This window comes from Hyalella azteca, unplaced genomic scaffold (genome assembly GCF_000764305.2).
Source record: "Hyalella azteca isolate HAZT.00-mixed unplaced genomic scaffold, Hazt_2.0.2 contig4657, whole genome shotgun sequence".
In the NCBI taxonomy this organism is placed as follows: Eukaryota; Metazoa; Arthropoda; class Malacostraca; order Amphipoda; family Hyalellidae; genus Hyalella; species Hyalella azteca.
Genome location: NW_025934869.1, coordinates 61,255 through 78,481, shown reverse-complemented (window position 1 = coordinate 78,481; position 17,227 = coordinate 61,255). Strand labels below are relative to the sequence as shown.

Genomic DNA, 17,227 nt, shown 5'->3' with positions numbered 1-17,227 from the left:
TACTATGTACTAATTAACGAATTTAGCAAGGAAACTTTGATACTGGTGACATTTTACTTGCTATTTTTGGTTTACAATAATAAACTGATAACATCTTAGCCATTAAAATATACGTTTAAAAATTAATTCTTAAAGACAACACTTCTAAAAAATCCAGTGTCTCCAATGTAAAACATGTACAATGAATTTCTAATTTTTATTTCTAATATTAAAAAAATTAATTTTTTAATTCTTTTACTACATAAAAGGAATTAAATTTTCAAAATATTTATTCTGTCAATTGATTCATGCATTGCCTCCGACTTTACGCAAGTCTGCCAATTTTCAGATAGATTGGACAGCTATAGAAGTGTGTTAAATATTGATTATTAGATTTGTAGCAGATAACATTATTTTGTAAGTTTTTTAATATTGAAAAAAAATTATTCAATAAATTATTTATTTTGTCATTTGATTCATGCATTGTCTCCAACTTTACGCAAGTGTGTAATATTTCACGTCGATAGGATAAGTAGAAGCGTGCTAAATTTTGATTATAAGATTTGTAACAGACAGACAAACAAGAAGTGAAGTTAAAGAGAAGTGTTGTAAAATAGGAAGAATTGTGGAAGGTATAAAAGTGCAGAAATTAAAAGTGCAGATTATTTCTTGCCAGCATGCATGGATCATGACGCAAACGGTAGAGATATATATCATCAGCTTGTTCTATTATAATGTATAATGATAGAACATATTGAATATTGATTGAATTTAATTGATCAAGACCCAAATGTCATGATCAAATAGTAAATTTAAATACCAAATCTTTAATATATTTTTAATTTTTGGTCATAACTACACTGAAAATTTAATCCGTCATGCCGGTCCAATTTCCCTTAGATGGAGAAATAAACTTCATAATGCAAGTTAAATATAAAAAATACGAAGTGAAAACTGCAGTCGTGCAAAATCGAAGAATAGGGGAACATGGCACAGCACGAGTTTAGAAATGTCATATCGATATTGTACACTATTGAAATCTAGGATTTTTGCCATAAGTACTTGTTTCATGGTTTAATCACAGCTTCCGAGCATAAATCTAAATCATTCTATCCAAAAATACTAAAATGTTAATGAAAGCATTATCGAGTTCGGTAAAGCACGAACTAAACGCACTGCACAGAGCTCTTAATTGAGAACCGAAAGTGTTTCGAGCGTTTTGTTTCAAGTCTTTCCCGCATTAAATCATCAAATTTTCTTAAAATACTTGCATTAAGCTGTACTTCTTAATAGTCTAGAACTTTGTAGCAGAAAGACACGAGTTAATATTCATTTAATCAGTGTATTATTTCTTCAACTTTTGCAAGATTGTAAATTAAAAATGCAGGAATACTAAACAAGTGAAAACAAGTCTATTGTTGCGGGACTCAACAAAACACTTGAGTTAATGATAACTATTTCAGGTTTTCTCACAGTCGCGGGCAATTAAATGAATGTTAATTAAATTAGTGTATAGTTTTATTTGCAAATCAATTAACAATGGTTAAGTTATTCAGAGTGGCTTTAATGGTTTTTGACATATTCAGATTCAATTACTTCCAAAGTTCCAAAATTTTCAGTTCCAGCAGCCTAATCACAAATAGAATCTCGTGGATATGGTTCAAAAGTTTTAAGGTGCAAACCGTGCAGGTCCGTGGTTGGTTAAATAATACGGGGTGATGTTATTGTGACGTGGAAAGGAATGTTTAGCCGGCCGGTATATACTGGATGGATTATATACACAAGAAATGGATTTCATTTAAATAGGCACGGTCAGAATTACAGAAGGGTCAATTATCAAGTATTAAACGCAGAACATGCTTGACCAACCCAGCGAAATAATCTATCAGCTTGAGGTTTTATATAAGTCGCAGTGTGGTGATTACTTTTAGCGTGAAGAATAATTCCAGGAAATCAGTTGGAGGGGTTAAAAATTATCGTTGCAGCAGGTACAGTATATAATAATCTTACTGCACTTTAAGAGCGGAAAACAATAAATTGGTCAACTTGATTTTTTTAAAAAGTTGGTCGACTTGATTTACTTAAATTTTAGCTTTAAAATGGAATTTAATTATTTTGAGAGATGTAAGTCTTGAACTAAGTTCGACTTCCCAACAAATAAAATGAATGGATTTAATGGAGCAAAAAAAAATAAACGAAACGAAATTCAAACGACATTCATACAAATTACTTATGAATAGAGAAGCAGGGTCAAGTAAGAAGTTAGAATTTCTTGAACGTAGAACTTGATCGGTTACCGCTTTGCTAAGGAAAAACAATACAAGACGATACGTTCAAGTGGTTAATGAATGAATCACACTTCATCTTGAATTTGCGTTGAGAATATTTGAATACGGTTTTCACTTGCTGCGAATGCGACTTGTACCATGCATGTGATCCTGACTCTCGGTAACTGCCGAGACACCCTCCATGCAAACCCCCGATTTAGACTATATAAACTTGTTCTTCGGATGAAGCTGATAGTGAAACGGATTTAAAAAATAAAGTTGAATCTGATGAAGAAAATCTTGTCTAAATAGTATGCATAAAGTTACAGTGGAGAATGAGGAATTTTCCACAACTGAGCAGATCATCCAGTTCGGCTATTATAAATGCTGTCTAATTTGCAAGTTTATCATCGTTGATGAACAGAAATGGCAATTTGGGATGATGATTTCATCATTTAAATGAAAATAAAATTATCATAAATCTCATAAATTTCAATGCATCATTATGATGAAAGGCCTGCTCTGTATTTACAGAATGAAATCTTTCCATTCAAAATTACACCACTGAATCTGTATACCGTATTTTTTTTATTTTCATAGACCAGCTCAGAAATGCCTGGTTGATCATATAGCAACTTTCACTCTCGTGTCGTATTCACTAGAAAAGCATCTTCTGTTCAGTGGTTTCATGACCATCGCTGCCGAGATGATTTTACTCAAGTAAATATATGTATATATGTAGTGTTGGGAAACTTTTCAGATCTTTCTTGACATAGAAAGCTTAAAACTGTAGCGTGATAGAAAACCCTACATATGGCGACAACAAAACGCCAATTAACAAACCACTCGGGGGTTGAGACACTCAGTTGTGCGTCAAGGATTTCGTGAAAGTATTATCAATCAACCGCGTGATGGTAAAAAATTGTAAAATACAAATATAGTAGAACTTCTGATAGTCCTTCAATTTCGTGAGTCCAAATAAATGGTAGGACGTCTATTTAATAGGTCCTCAGGTGGGTCTAAATGTCGATAGGACGTCCAATAGTTCTTCCGTTTATTAATCAGCTATATATAGGGGCGCAATTAAGTTGGCTTAACATTGAACTTAATCACGGCTATCTGTCAGCAAAGCCAGAAATATACTCTCTTGCAGGGTATTGTCCACCTAGTCTTCGAAAGCTAATCCAAGAACATAAAATTTATATAGTATCGTTCCTCGATAAGGTACAGCAAAAAGTCCGATTAAAAATTCATCTTGAATTTCGGTTACACAGTCATCAAACAGCGATGAGTTGTCCATTGTCCATCTCTGATCGTTTTTTTTTTGCGTAACGGTATAGCTTCCTTTGAAAAGACATTTTTTTCAGCCAACGCGACATGGGCGCAACCACCATACAATTTGTTGTTCAACTAAGCCGCGGTGCTGATGCAATGGCCACAGCCGAACTTAGTAAACAGTATTCATCACCTTTCAACAGGATGACTGCCAAACGTTAAAACTGCTCTGTATACTCGTCAAATTCCGAGCAAAATATCCGTGATTCATCTCTTTGTTAAATCAGTAAATCCGTAAGACAATTCAATACCCGAAATTTTGCAAGAAACTTCTTTCGGGTGCTGAAAGCTCTCAGCGCATGTGAAACAAAAAATCAAGTTAGAATGATGTATAAATACATAAAAGTTAGAAATACAAGAGAAAATTTTTAGCAGCTGATAAATCAAGTGCGCTATCGTTCAGGCAGAGAAAATATCACTAAAATAATCAGGCGTGTGGACCAGTACGTACGTGGTTCTTCTGCGCCTGGTGACTCACATGGTCATTCGGATGTCCGATCTGGGTCTGTGTACATGCATGCCCAGACTCGATCAACATGCTGATCATCGTGACTGTACATGCAGTGTACACTGCGACTGCAAAGTCAAATACTCGATCTACATGCCGATCATCGTGACTGCACGTATACACTGGAACTGCAAGGGCAAATACTCGATACAACAACCCGATCATCGTGACTGTACACTGGAACTGCAAATGCAAATACTCGATACAACATTCCGACCATCGTGACTGTACACTGGAAGTGCAAAATCAATTACTCGATCAACAACCTGATCATCGCGACTACCCTGCAACTGCAAGGGCTAATACTCGATACGCATCTTGATCATCGTGACTGTTAACTGGAACTGCGAGGGCAATTACTCGATCAGCGTGACACATTAATTACTATAGAGCAAATTACCAAGAACTCCATTATAGGAACCCATCTCTCAATTTGCATGCCCAGAACTCAACTGCCCAATTATTGACTTATTCGTTATGAGCACATTGAATGCATGTATACGCTCTCCCTAGGGAATCCATTTCGATATGCCTGATCGTCTCGCGTAGCAGCAGGTGGACGATGGGCCAGGGCGCTCAGTCATCGCGAGTGCAGGAAACTTGCTCGATCAGGTACCAACTGCATCTGTAAAAATATAAATTTAAAGATTTTAACGCATACTTTTTGCGGGCACTCTTCGCTCATGTGTGTACCTTCTGAATGACTATGATTACAAGCGAAAACGATTGGAACATAATTAAATATTTATGTTACAACTTTCCGGGGCCTTTCTAAGAGGCTTCCGAGTTCTCACTTTTAAACGAATAAGAAACTTATACTTCACCTGAATGCGATGGCCAGCTGATTTCATCACATTACCTGAATGGATATTTATAGGTGGCGGAAAAGTCTCCTGAAACCTCCAACTTGATTGAGGTCTGTTGTATGGTGTAGGCGGTGAAGTCCTACAAGAAGGATCAAGAAGTCGAGAGAAGTCAGAGTTTCTGTACCCTTTTGATTGAGCCGAGAAGGCCTCACTGCGGACGGCCTTCTGAGCAACAATCAAAACAGCGACAGCACCCAACGTTGCCTTCTAAATTGTGGAGGCCTTCTTTGAGCACACCTCCTGCTGGGCGGGCGACCTCTTGAGGCACACCTCCTGCTGGACGACCTCTTGGGGCACACCTCCTGCTGGACGACCTCATGGGGCACACCTCCTGCTGGGCGACCTCTTGAGGCACACCTCCTGCTGGACGACCTCTTGGGGCACACCTCCTGCTGGGCGACCTCTTGGGGCACACCTCCTGCTGTTAGGGAGGAGATCTGTGCCCCAATTACGATACTTCGATTCTGAGCCGTGGGGAATTAGGCCGTGTGTGCAATATATGGCGCGCACATGAGAACGGGGCTCCTGCCAAGGCTGGAACAAAATATCTGGACACGTTATCTTAATTCTGCCTAACCTGCATCAGCTTTTTCTATTATAAATATGGTATATATTTCTCAATTTATTTTCTATATATTCTGTACACAAACCTATGTCCCTGATAATGAGTAAATGCGAATCATGGAAACTTTAGTTATTCTTGTCTCAGTGATTTTGAACTCCAAATTTGCTTAAGATGTTTATACTCCGAGATATGAATGAAAGTAGCGCTGCCCTATATTGTGTGGGTCATCCTGACCCAGTTTGCTCGGCTGAGGGCGTTTCATGCAGTGTTGCGTCCGTTTTCTGCTCGAGCTTTATTTAAGGAAGTGTCACTATTTGGAATGAATGGCCAATTAATTTTTCTGGGTGCATGTGGAGAATTTGCTTGTGTGGCGTCGACGCTGCTCTGTTCCACGATTTTTTAACCATTAAATTATATTTTATTGATTATATTTCTTTTTGGGAGTGTTACAATTGACAAGATGTGAACATTAATGACTATATATAGTTATACGTTATTGGTAATGTGTTTCGAAAGATATTGAGGACTCATGCTTTGGGAGCTATTTATATAGTCATCCATCTAGAAAATTGTTAATGATATATAGCTTTTTATTGGCAATTACCAAGACAGTTGCCCAAGACAATATCCACCTGCAGGATATCCTTGTCTAAAATCATAAATTTTTCATTATCACCTATGGTTAATCGTTGACAAAATTCGCCTTCTTAATCGTTGACAAAACCGAGAACAAAATTCACCAATCATTAAATCTTTGTCTTGTATCCCCAAAAGGAGGCTGAGGAAATCCGTCCATCACTGGATATCGGCGATTTAAATCCCTAAATTGAGCCTGACGAACCACTGCTCCAATTGAAACACTTCTCATCAATTATCCAACTGTGATCTCGCTGGAGAATTCCTGCAAATATATAATTCAGCTCTTCTCTCAAAGATAACTCGACTAAATATTGCAAATGGCAGAAATAATTCATCAAATACATTTTGAAGATTCTATTCCCCTGGAAATCATAGCTTGGTTTGGGGCAGCGTGCGTGGATGTGGGAGGATCCTTCTCAATGAGGGCGGACCCTGGGAGAGAGGCGTGGCCTATAACAGAGGCGTGGCCTATGACAGAGGCGTGGCCTATGACAGGGGCGTGGCCTCTGCTGGATCCTGAGGGCGGACCTGGAATGTGGAACAAGAATTAGTGGCGCTCTGCAGTGATGCGTCTAAATTATTAACAAACATGCAGGGGCTACAAGCTTCATAAAATTTAAATACAATAAATGTAATAATGTTCGTGTGAATTAAAGTTCTAAAGAGCTACTTTGACATGGAAAAATTATTCGACTGACAAGCGCGAAGGTCTGGTGGACTGAAACTTTTGATCCACTGTTGATTGGAAAAATAGTTCGAAATTTGATAACATAACGAAAATATACTGATCTATTAGTGATTTACATTCAGTGAGCATCAGACATTATGATGAACAAATAATTAAAAACGTCTTCCGAATACAGGACTATTCCCGACAGCGAGCTAAGCTCCCGCGACGATGAAGAAAAAGTGTCAGCGACGGGAATGAAAGCGGCGCCCTGATTGGCCGGAGTCTTATTGACGTCAGAGGCCGCGGACAGAGCTCATGGTCACGGGTGGAGCTCATGGTCGCGGGCGGAGCTCATGGTCACGGGTGGAGCTCATGGTCGCAGGCGGAGCTCATGGTCGCAGGCGGAGCTCGTGGTCGCTGGCGGAGCTCATGGTCGCGAGTGGAGCTCATAGTCACGAGTAGAGCTCATGGTCGCGGGTGGAGCTCATGGTCGCTGGCGGAGCTCACGGCCGCGGGCGGAGTTCATAGCAGTGGGCGGAGCTCATTACGTGGATCAATGGCTTCTGTTTCCTGACAGCAAAATAATGAAGCGGGCGATGCGATGCCACGCAGAACTTTTTTAACGTCTGATAAGTTTCAGTGGAAAATGAGGAACCGAGCGTCGCGATATTCCGAGATGTGCAACTTTCCACAGAAATGCGGAGCCAACAGGAGACGAGAATTTCACACAAAACGACGAGTATTCAACAGAAAAAAGACGAGGAAAATTATTCAGGATTGGTTCGACATCCCCAGGGTTGACGAGGGCTCGGCGAGACCTTATCGTCCTTTGCATCTCGTCTCGCCGTCTCGTCATTCATTTTTGGCAGTACGGGTGAGCGGATACTATGTTGTATATTCTGTGTAGTGGGTTCCGTGTAGTGTTCACAGTGCAGGTGTATGTAATTAATATTTGTGTTGAGGTAAAACGTATAATGAACTGTACATTAACTGTATACACATACCGGATGTATACAGTACCACGGCAGTACACAGGCTTGCATGCCACACAGCCTTTAGGCTCAAACGCATTGATTACGAACATCGATTGGCGGCTCTTGATTTACGAGGTGCGATTTGTTCAATGAGTGACACGTCGTGGCATGATGGCGTGGCATGATGGCGTGGCATGATGGCGTGATATGATGGCGTGGCATGATGGCGTGGCCTGATTCACCCATCAACACATCACCCATCAACACATCACCCATCAACACATCACCCATTAACACACCACCCATCAACATATCACTCATCAACACACCACCCATCAACAAATCATCCATCAACACATCACCCATCAACACAACATTCATCAACACATCACCCATCAACACATCACCCATCAACACATCACCCATCAACACATCACCCATCAACAAATCATCCATCAACACATCACCCCTCAACACAACATCCATCAACACATCACCCATCAACACATCATCCATCAACACAACATGTACCCATCAACACATCACCCATCAACACACCACCCATCAACAAATCATCCATCAACACATCACCCATCAACACATCACCCATCAACACATCACCCATCAACACATCACCCATCAACACATCACCCATCAACACATCATCCATCAACACATCATCCATCAACACATCATCCATCAACACATCATCCATCAACACAACATGTACGCATCAACACCACCACCGCTTAAGAAAGACAAATCTGGCAAAAGGAAATTACTTGTGAGAGAGAAAATGCTAACGCTGATCATGCTGCTTATGTAGCCTAGCTGTTCAGTAACGAAGCATAGTAAACAGCTGCGTTGGCAACGTGCAGATGTATCGATGTATAGCTGCATGTAACAGTTGTAGCATGAATAACGCGTCGCTCATACACCTGCTTTGTTCTGCCCTGAATACGCAAAATGAACTCATGTAGGATGAGATGAATTCACTTGAATTTTTACTGACGCAAGTGACTAATCATGCTCACGGTGGACTGATTGGGGCGCTTCAGCGGCCAGTCACTGGAAAAATGAAGCGAAGACTTGAAAGCTAGTATTCTCCTTGGAAACTATTTGTCATCGGAGTAATAGAAAACGTTCAAAATGAAATTTTTTTCATTTATCGAAGCTCAGACGAATTGGTCATATGATAAATATTTCTGTTTCTGATGCATTAAAGCGACTGCCTTTTTCATAAATTTTTCCATACAAATTAAATTTTAATTCTAGACTTGACTTAAGGCTTGATTCAAATTGTTAACTTCAGCAGAGCTCCGACGGTCAGTAGCTCCTCCGCCCGCTCCACGCGAGGAGCGTCAATATATGCACTTGCAGAGTAGACTCTGTCTCTTATACACATCTAGATGTGTATAAGAGACAGGCACAGAGCTCTTGAGAACCGAAAGTGTTTCGAGCGTTTTGTTTCAAGTCTTTCCCGCATTAAATTATCAAATTTTTTTAAAATACTTACATTAAGCTGTACTTCTTAATAGTATAGAACTTTGCGTACAGAAAGACACGANCTGTCTCTTATACACATCTAGATGTGTATAAGAGACAGGTGCTGGAGGACGCGTGACTGTTCCCTCAGTGCTGGAGGACGCGTGACTGTTCCCTCAGTGCTGGAGGACGCGTGACTGTTCCCTCAGTGCTGGAGGACGCGTGATTGTTCCCTCAGTGCTGGGGATCGCATAACTGTTCCCTCAGTGCTGGAGTGCGCGTGACTGTTCACGTCCTCGTCACAATGGTACGATGACGTGAACGCAATCTTGTTCTCAGAACATCGTCTCATTGTTTGAGAGATCCATTGTAGAATATAACACAATTAACGGCGTCATTGTAAAGATGGTCATTGTTGGAGAGTGTGAAGCGCATTTCATATTGTGTTCAACACGCAACGTATAGAATTGCGATTAACTAGCATTTTGCATATGGAAGCATATTATGCGACACGCACAGAACACGCAAGCTTGTTATGCTGGAGCTTCCCCCAAATCCGTAATATACAGTAATTTTGAAATTTTAAGGCGTTATTCACTCTCGTGAGTTTTCACTCATATCCGTCACCCACAGCGGGGCGGCCGACGCTCGGCCGACGCTCGGCAGGCGTCCGACTAACGTTGGGCTACACTCGGCTAGCTTTCGGCCGGTGTAATTATGAGCTTCTCACGCATCCGTGTATGGTCCCTTCATGTCCAAATAACAGGAACAGGCTTGTAACCAGTGGCAGTCACTGGTGGCGGCTAATAAAGTTGGTCACTACAAGCAGTAACCCACAACGGCTAATTGATGCAGCCTCATGCAGCAGTAACTACTGTAAAACACTAAAAGCCGCTACTGAAGGCAGCCACTAGAGGCAGTGACTAAGCAACCGCGCGCCTCTAGAGGCGGGCATTGTGGCATGAGGCATCGTGTGGTCACGGCGCATCACATCGAATGTGTTTCTTAAGATAAATGAGGGAGGCTCGAGACAGGGGGAAGGGGCATGACGCTGGAGGGGGGTATATGTGGGAGAAGGGGGGCGCTCAATACTTCTACACGCCTGCCTCTTATACGTGTTGCAGCAAGCGTGTTGTTACAAGCATTTTGTTTACATCGTCTATGTTACAAAGTGGTCTTATGCTATATCATCACACAACTCTAGTGGCGTATGATGGTTATAGGGTGAACGAGAGACAGATCACCCACTATGACAGAGATTGTGCATTTCAGACAGTCAATCGAGACTGCATGCGCACCGCAAACACCTAACCGAGACTGTGCACCAAAGACTGGCAATCGAGACTGTGCACACTGCAGACTGGTAATAGAGACTGAGCACCACATACTGTCAACCGAGACTGTGCACCGCAGACTGTCAATCAAGACAGTGCACCCCAGACTGTCAATCGAGACAGTGCACCCCAGACTGTCAATCGAGACAGTGCACCCCAGACTGTCAATCGAGACAGTGCACCCCAGACTCTCAATCGAGACAGTGCACCCCAGTCTGTCAGTCGAGACAGTGCACCCCAGACAGTCAATCGAGACAGTGCACCCCAGACTGTCAATCGAGACAGTGCACTCCAGACTGTCTATCGAGACAGCTAGTGCACCCTGCAGACTGTCAACCGAGGCTGTGCACGGCAGACTGTCAATCAAGACAATATAACTTTTTCCGAAATTCGCATCCAAATATGATTTTTTTATTCGGAAATCTGCCAAATGTGTTCCTTTTTAAGGATTTTTCCATAAAACCGTTTCTAAGTCTGCATCAGACCAGTTTGAAATTGTAAAATTTTGAGTGATTTTCATTGTAATTAACCTTAATATTCAATTTTTTCAAGTTACACATGATTACTGACGTTACGCTTCCTGAAAATAAATTAACTATTAAATTGCGAAATTTTTGGTCTAATACGTGTCCTATATAGAACGAATATTCGTAAAGCTATATATATGTCTTCTAGCTTCATGCGCGGCGGCATATTAATATTATAGCGCAGTAAATAATATGAATTTAAAATTTTTTTCTCATAAACTTCAGATTTAATTTTCCCAATCATATATATTCGTAGATTTAACAGAAAAATCAATCGAGAGTACAAATGTGAGACTCGTGAGACGGCTAAATAGTAAATGTGAGAGGCTAAATAGTTTTGAAATTATTTAGCAAAACATGCAAATTATTAACTGTAAGTTTATTAGTAAATTATGAGCCGGCTAAATAGTAAATTTATGTGAGACGGCTAAATAGTAAATGTGAGACGGCTAAATAGTAAATGGGAGACGGCTAAATAGTACATGTGAGACGTCTAAATAGTAAACATGAGACGACAAAATAGTAATTGTGAGACGGCTGATAGTGAATGTGAGACGGCTAAATAGTAAATGTACGTGAGACGGCTAAAATTAATAGTAAATGTGAGACGGTTTAATAGTAAATGTGAGACACCGAAATAGTAAATGTGAGACGGCTAAATAGTAAATGAGAGACGGCAAAATAGTAAATGAGAGGCGGGTACATATAGTAAATGTGAGACTGTTAATATTAAATGCGAGACGCCTAATTTAGTAAATATGAGACAGCTAAATAGTAGATGTGAGACGCCTAAATATTGTCATTCACATTTCTTTTGAGTAACATTACAAGAAAAACCAACAATATTTAACATGTTCATCTATGAAATTATTATTAACAATTTAGCCTAAGATTTTAACGTAATTTCATGGGTGCTAATTATATTGAATGGTTGCTAATTTTAAAGTTAAGTTCCAGCTATATGACTGTCTTTAAGCTCAATTCCAATTAATTTAATGAAAAATTTGTTTAGAAAATCACATTAAAACCCGTACGTAATTGTTCAAGATTGAGGTAACTAGATATATTTTTCACAGGCACTGACTTGAAGTGCAACGTTTGTAACGAGAAAAAATTTTATTGGCGTCGAGCGAACTCATTCATCTTCTAGACTCGATTATTTGTTTTAAAGTATTGTTAAATTTTTTAATGTAATCCTTTATGCGTCATCCACAAACTGCTAGTGACGTCTGTGACACTAATTCTATGCATTGTTTTTCATTGCTCTTGAGTAACAATTAACTCCGGAATATCCAGCCAATGTTTTTGATAAACGAAATCGTTTATATGCTCATCCGAGAACCTCTCCGTCAAGGGAGGTTATCTAATTTCACTCATTTATATAACGGATTGCTCCCAACTGATGAGATCGATATATTCATCAGTTGCAAATTAAAAGTCTGGTTAATGAAAATTTCGGACGGATTTGGCCGTTAATTTGTCACTTGTTCAGCGACTGGCCGCCACTAGCTTAAAGCCCCTGAAGCAGCCAGCTATATAGATATAACTTCTCTATACAGGTCCGATATAAGTATATCACTCGTTTTATCATACCAATTTTAAAACCCAGAACATTATTTACTGCTCACACTTAAGATGCTTTCGTATTGACAAAAAGCTACATATTTTGCGTCATCCATATGCTATTCCCTTCGTTGAATTAAGCCCGCATGCTAGCTTGCACACGACAAAAATCCATTTTGTCAAAACGATATATGTGATTGCACGTGTAAAATTATACCCCTCAAAGCAAACGTTGGTGGCAAAATAGCGTTATATACAGTGCTGCCTTGAAAATTTATTTTGTATTACATGCTCTGAAATTTTTAAATCCACCAACCTTAACTTATCAGTTAGTATAATTACTGGGAGAGTCGGTTACGAAATTACTGATTGAACAGCTGCTTCAGCGACGAGATGTGTTATATGTATGTGTTATGAAAAAAAATTTGTGAAAACAATTTGCTTCCAAAGAATTGATACAAACAAATATCATAAAAAATTAGATCAGTATACCCACTGCAGTGAGTGACATATACGTATTGAGTGCATTTTCTCGTCCGTCCTTCCGTGAAGTCGCGGACGGATCGACGGACGTGAAGTCACGGACGGCCACGACGAGCACAATAGCGCTTTTTTCCAAATATGAGATAATGCGCTAAAAAGAGATCGAGACACGTTAGGTTATCGGGCATATTTAAATTGCAGGAGAATCCGCAAAAAAAAACACTTTTTAATACCGATTCCAGCAGGCTTTTCAGTTCGTGTCAAGAATAACAATCTCTTCATCTCTTCATATATCTGGCCGGTAGTCAGACTGCGTCATCACGGACATCATTTTCATCGAGGCTCAACACCGTCCTCGCAATTGTTGGGTTCCTCCACCCCAAGGTTTCCTCCACAATGTGACTTCCAATGCACGTTTCTTGGTACTGCATTGAACCAATATATACATATTTTTGTATTAAAAAATAAGAAACTTTAATTGATTAACTCTGTCTGTTACTTCTCCTTGAATGTATTCAATGTTTTTATTTTTTTTTCTATAATATCAGGTTACCCAAGCGTTGTTTATTCTTGCGATTTTGGATTCCTGTTATTCCTAGCCCGGCCGTTATTCCCGTATTACCTAATTACATAAAATATAATAAAGAGTATGTATTCTAATTACATTAAAACCCCTGCAAATCCAAATTTTCATAGAAAATAAGACTTTAATTTTACTATCTTTTCAGAATATGTTAAAAAATCTCTTGCAAATTAAATTTATTTATGAAGAATTTGAAAATATAATTTCAATTTTTGTTCCCATTCTATCCTCCCTCTCCCCCAGTCCTTATCTATTTTATCACTATGAGTCAAATTTCAGGTCCATATAAAATCCCCATACGCTAAGTGTCCTGCATGGATACGCGCTCCAACAGCCCTTATATATTTGTGGTGCCAGTTTTCTAATACTCACGCAAATTTCGACAAATGCATGTAAAATTATTATTATCAGGAGACGCGCGGAAATATATTAAGGTAAAAGCGGTTACAAATTACAGGGAATGACTTTACCATAGGCCTATTAGTTATTCTGAATCCTGTAAAAAATTGCCAGTTATTTGTTTTCATTAAATTATGAAAGCAACAATAATTTACAAAGCTTCCACTTAATTAATCTGCATGTAGGTTAATAAAAGTATCGTTTACCACGACCATAAATTCCACAGTAATTCAGTGGTCGCGGATCTTCGAAAATCAAGACGATTGTATTAGTTTTACGGTTACTTTTTCTTCTGCGACAAAAAAATAGCTATGAATTAAAATATTATCTAACTTCACTTCATTCATTGAATTTTCAATCATCCATATTGAGGATTCACACGTTTATCGGTACGTAAATGACCTCAGGTACAAAATTAAAAAGTAAGAAATTAATTTAATTAATTTATAGAACAATATAAAACAAACTTTGTAAGGTTGACCCATACGAGAAAAAAACTATCGCAAAGTGGACAAAGTCTCGCTCAATTCTCCGAGTGCAGGTAACGAGAGCATAACTAGTTGGGTCTGCGTGGCCCATGAGACGACAGGCCGCCCCATATGGCCGGACTATATTTAGCAGCGTTTGTATGACGTGCAAAAAATTTTTCCTAGTTAGTTCTATGCGGGCTTTATTTCGGAGCATAGTTGCGCTGCTCAAAAATAAATTACAGACTCGCGTATATGCGATACAATATCAATAACTAATGAAGTTATCAATTAAGGTAGCCTAAAATATGGACGATATCAACGTGCTGCGATCGTCGTAAAACAATTAAGACGATGATTTTACTGAAGGACGTAGTAGCAAAGAATCATGTAAAAATTCTATGCAATCATATGAATTACGACAATTTCAAAGTTATGACCACATTGACAATGTGACTCTACTCTTCATACGTTGTTGATCATTCATCACAGAATGACTTGCAGTCCGCAAATCAAAATTCACTTTAAAACTGATCAAAGCATTCGCTGAAGTCAAGCTAAGATTGTTGATGGTTATTAGAGTGTTCTGAACACCAGGGAAATCATAAGAAAAATGAACAAAGTTTTCAATGTTATTTACAGCTCCACCATTAGCAGTGGATCGTACAGAGATACAAATTTGAAAAGCTCGTTCAAAGATCTCGAATGAAGATGACCCAACTCGTTGGGAAATAGTGCATTGTGATCTGGTGGCTCTAATAGGTGGTCGATTAATACAAGCTATGCTACGGTTGAAAATAATAATAGTATTATCATAATGGAATAACAGTTGCATTGATGGCGCCTAATATTAGTTACAAGCATCAGAAATTTTGTTCGTAACACTAAATTCGACTGGAGCAACTGAGCACAAATGGCCTGACCTGAGGGTGAGTGAGCACTTACCTGGGCGCTCGCCCACCTGGCGTGCGGGATGACAGTGCAGTAAGCTGCGACGCTGCAGCACACACCTGCCCGCACCGCGCCTCACGCGTGACTGAGACTGCCTGCCTGGACCAGGCCGTGCACAGCGCAGCACAGCGCCCCCTGCCGTCCTGCAACCTGCGCCTGCCAGTCTCAGGCCACGCCTCTGCCAGACCTGCGTGCCTGACCGTACATCGCCACGCCTGGCTTCCCTTCAAACGGACTCCGGAATTCAGTTCCTCTTCACCAACAGCCTTTCGTTACATCCCTCAACACCCACGGAATTCGTTCCCTCCAACTTCGCACCTGAACTCCTTTCCTTCCTCGAAAAAGATCCCCTCACCTTCTTTTAGTCCATGCAGTCAGTGGATTCTGTATCCCAATATCTATTGGCCTACACTACCTTTATCCAACTTACTGGATTGAACCCCGCAATACAACCAATTGAATACACTCATCAGCTGCAGTTTACTTCCAGCTTCCTGGTTTTTGTCCAGTGCAATAATATGCGATTGTGTCCTCCAGCTCATCCAGCTTTCGTCCTACTCTTCCCTGGCATCAGCCATAGCTGATCTGTAGCCTTGGTTTCCTCTTGCCTGAGTTACGTCACGTGACAAGATCACGGGAAATTCTCATGACGTCGATAATGCCCGGATCATCTCAGTCGTTGTCCAATTTGAATTGTTGATCAACGTTCTTTTCAAATGATCATGAACGCATTATGATCGCTGATCATGTAACCCATGGAACGTCTGATATTCACTAACTCCAAATTCTCCGAAATAAACATAGATATTTCACTGATTCGTACGTCCGTGCATTTAATAGAAACATCCAATCTGATTGCTCGTGATTTCTCTCTCAATTATTATACGCGGATGGAAATTTGCAAAAAAATTCGTGGGTAAATTACCAATTATTATCAGATAGTGACGTGACTTGGCACGTCAATTAACGGTCGACGTGCAGAGCGCGACGAGGACGCGAGGCAGCGAATTACCAGCGCCGCTTCCGTCCTGACCAAGCGACAGTAATTAATGCGTGGTGACGTGCGCATATGGGGACGGGCACATGGGGGCGGGCTTATTGGGACGGGCACATGGGGACAAGCACATGCATGGGACGTGCGCTTGGGGACGGGCGCATGGGATGGGCGCATGGGGCGTGCGCATTGGGACGGGCGCATTGGGACGAGCACATGGGGACGGGCACATGCATGGGGGATGGGAACATGGGGACGGGAATATGGGACGGGCACGTGGGGTCGGGCACATGGGGCTGGGCACATGGGGACGGGCGCATGGGACGGGCACGTGGGGACGGGCACATGGGGATGGGCACATGGAACGGGCACATATGGAACGGGCACATGGGGCGGGCGCATTGGGACGGGCACATGGGGACGGGCGCATTGGGACGGGCACATGAGGACGGGCGCATTGGGACGGGCACATGGGGACGGGCGCATTGGGACGGGCACATGGGGATGGGCACATGGGGACGGGCACGTGGGGATGGGCACATGGGGACGGGCGCATTGGGACGGGCACATGAGGACGGGCGCATTGGGACGGGCACGTGGGGACGGGCACATGGGGACGGGCACATGGGGACGGGCAC

General features: G+C 40.9%; 1 protein-coding gene across 1 annotated transcript; it reads right to left on the bottom strand.

Moving 5' to 3' along the window:
• Positions 1 to 16,690: 16,690 nt before the first annotated feature.
• On the bottom strand, positions 16,691 to 17,215 carry LOC108667499 (small proline-rich protein 2H-like). The gene has a single exon (XM_018154530.1). It carries the CDS (start codon positions 17,213 to 17,215, stop codon positions 16,691 to 16,693), a length of 525 nt encoding a protein of 174 aa, XP_018010019.1.
• Between the last annotated feature and the right edge of the window lie 12 nt (positions 17,216 to 17,227).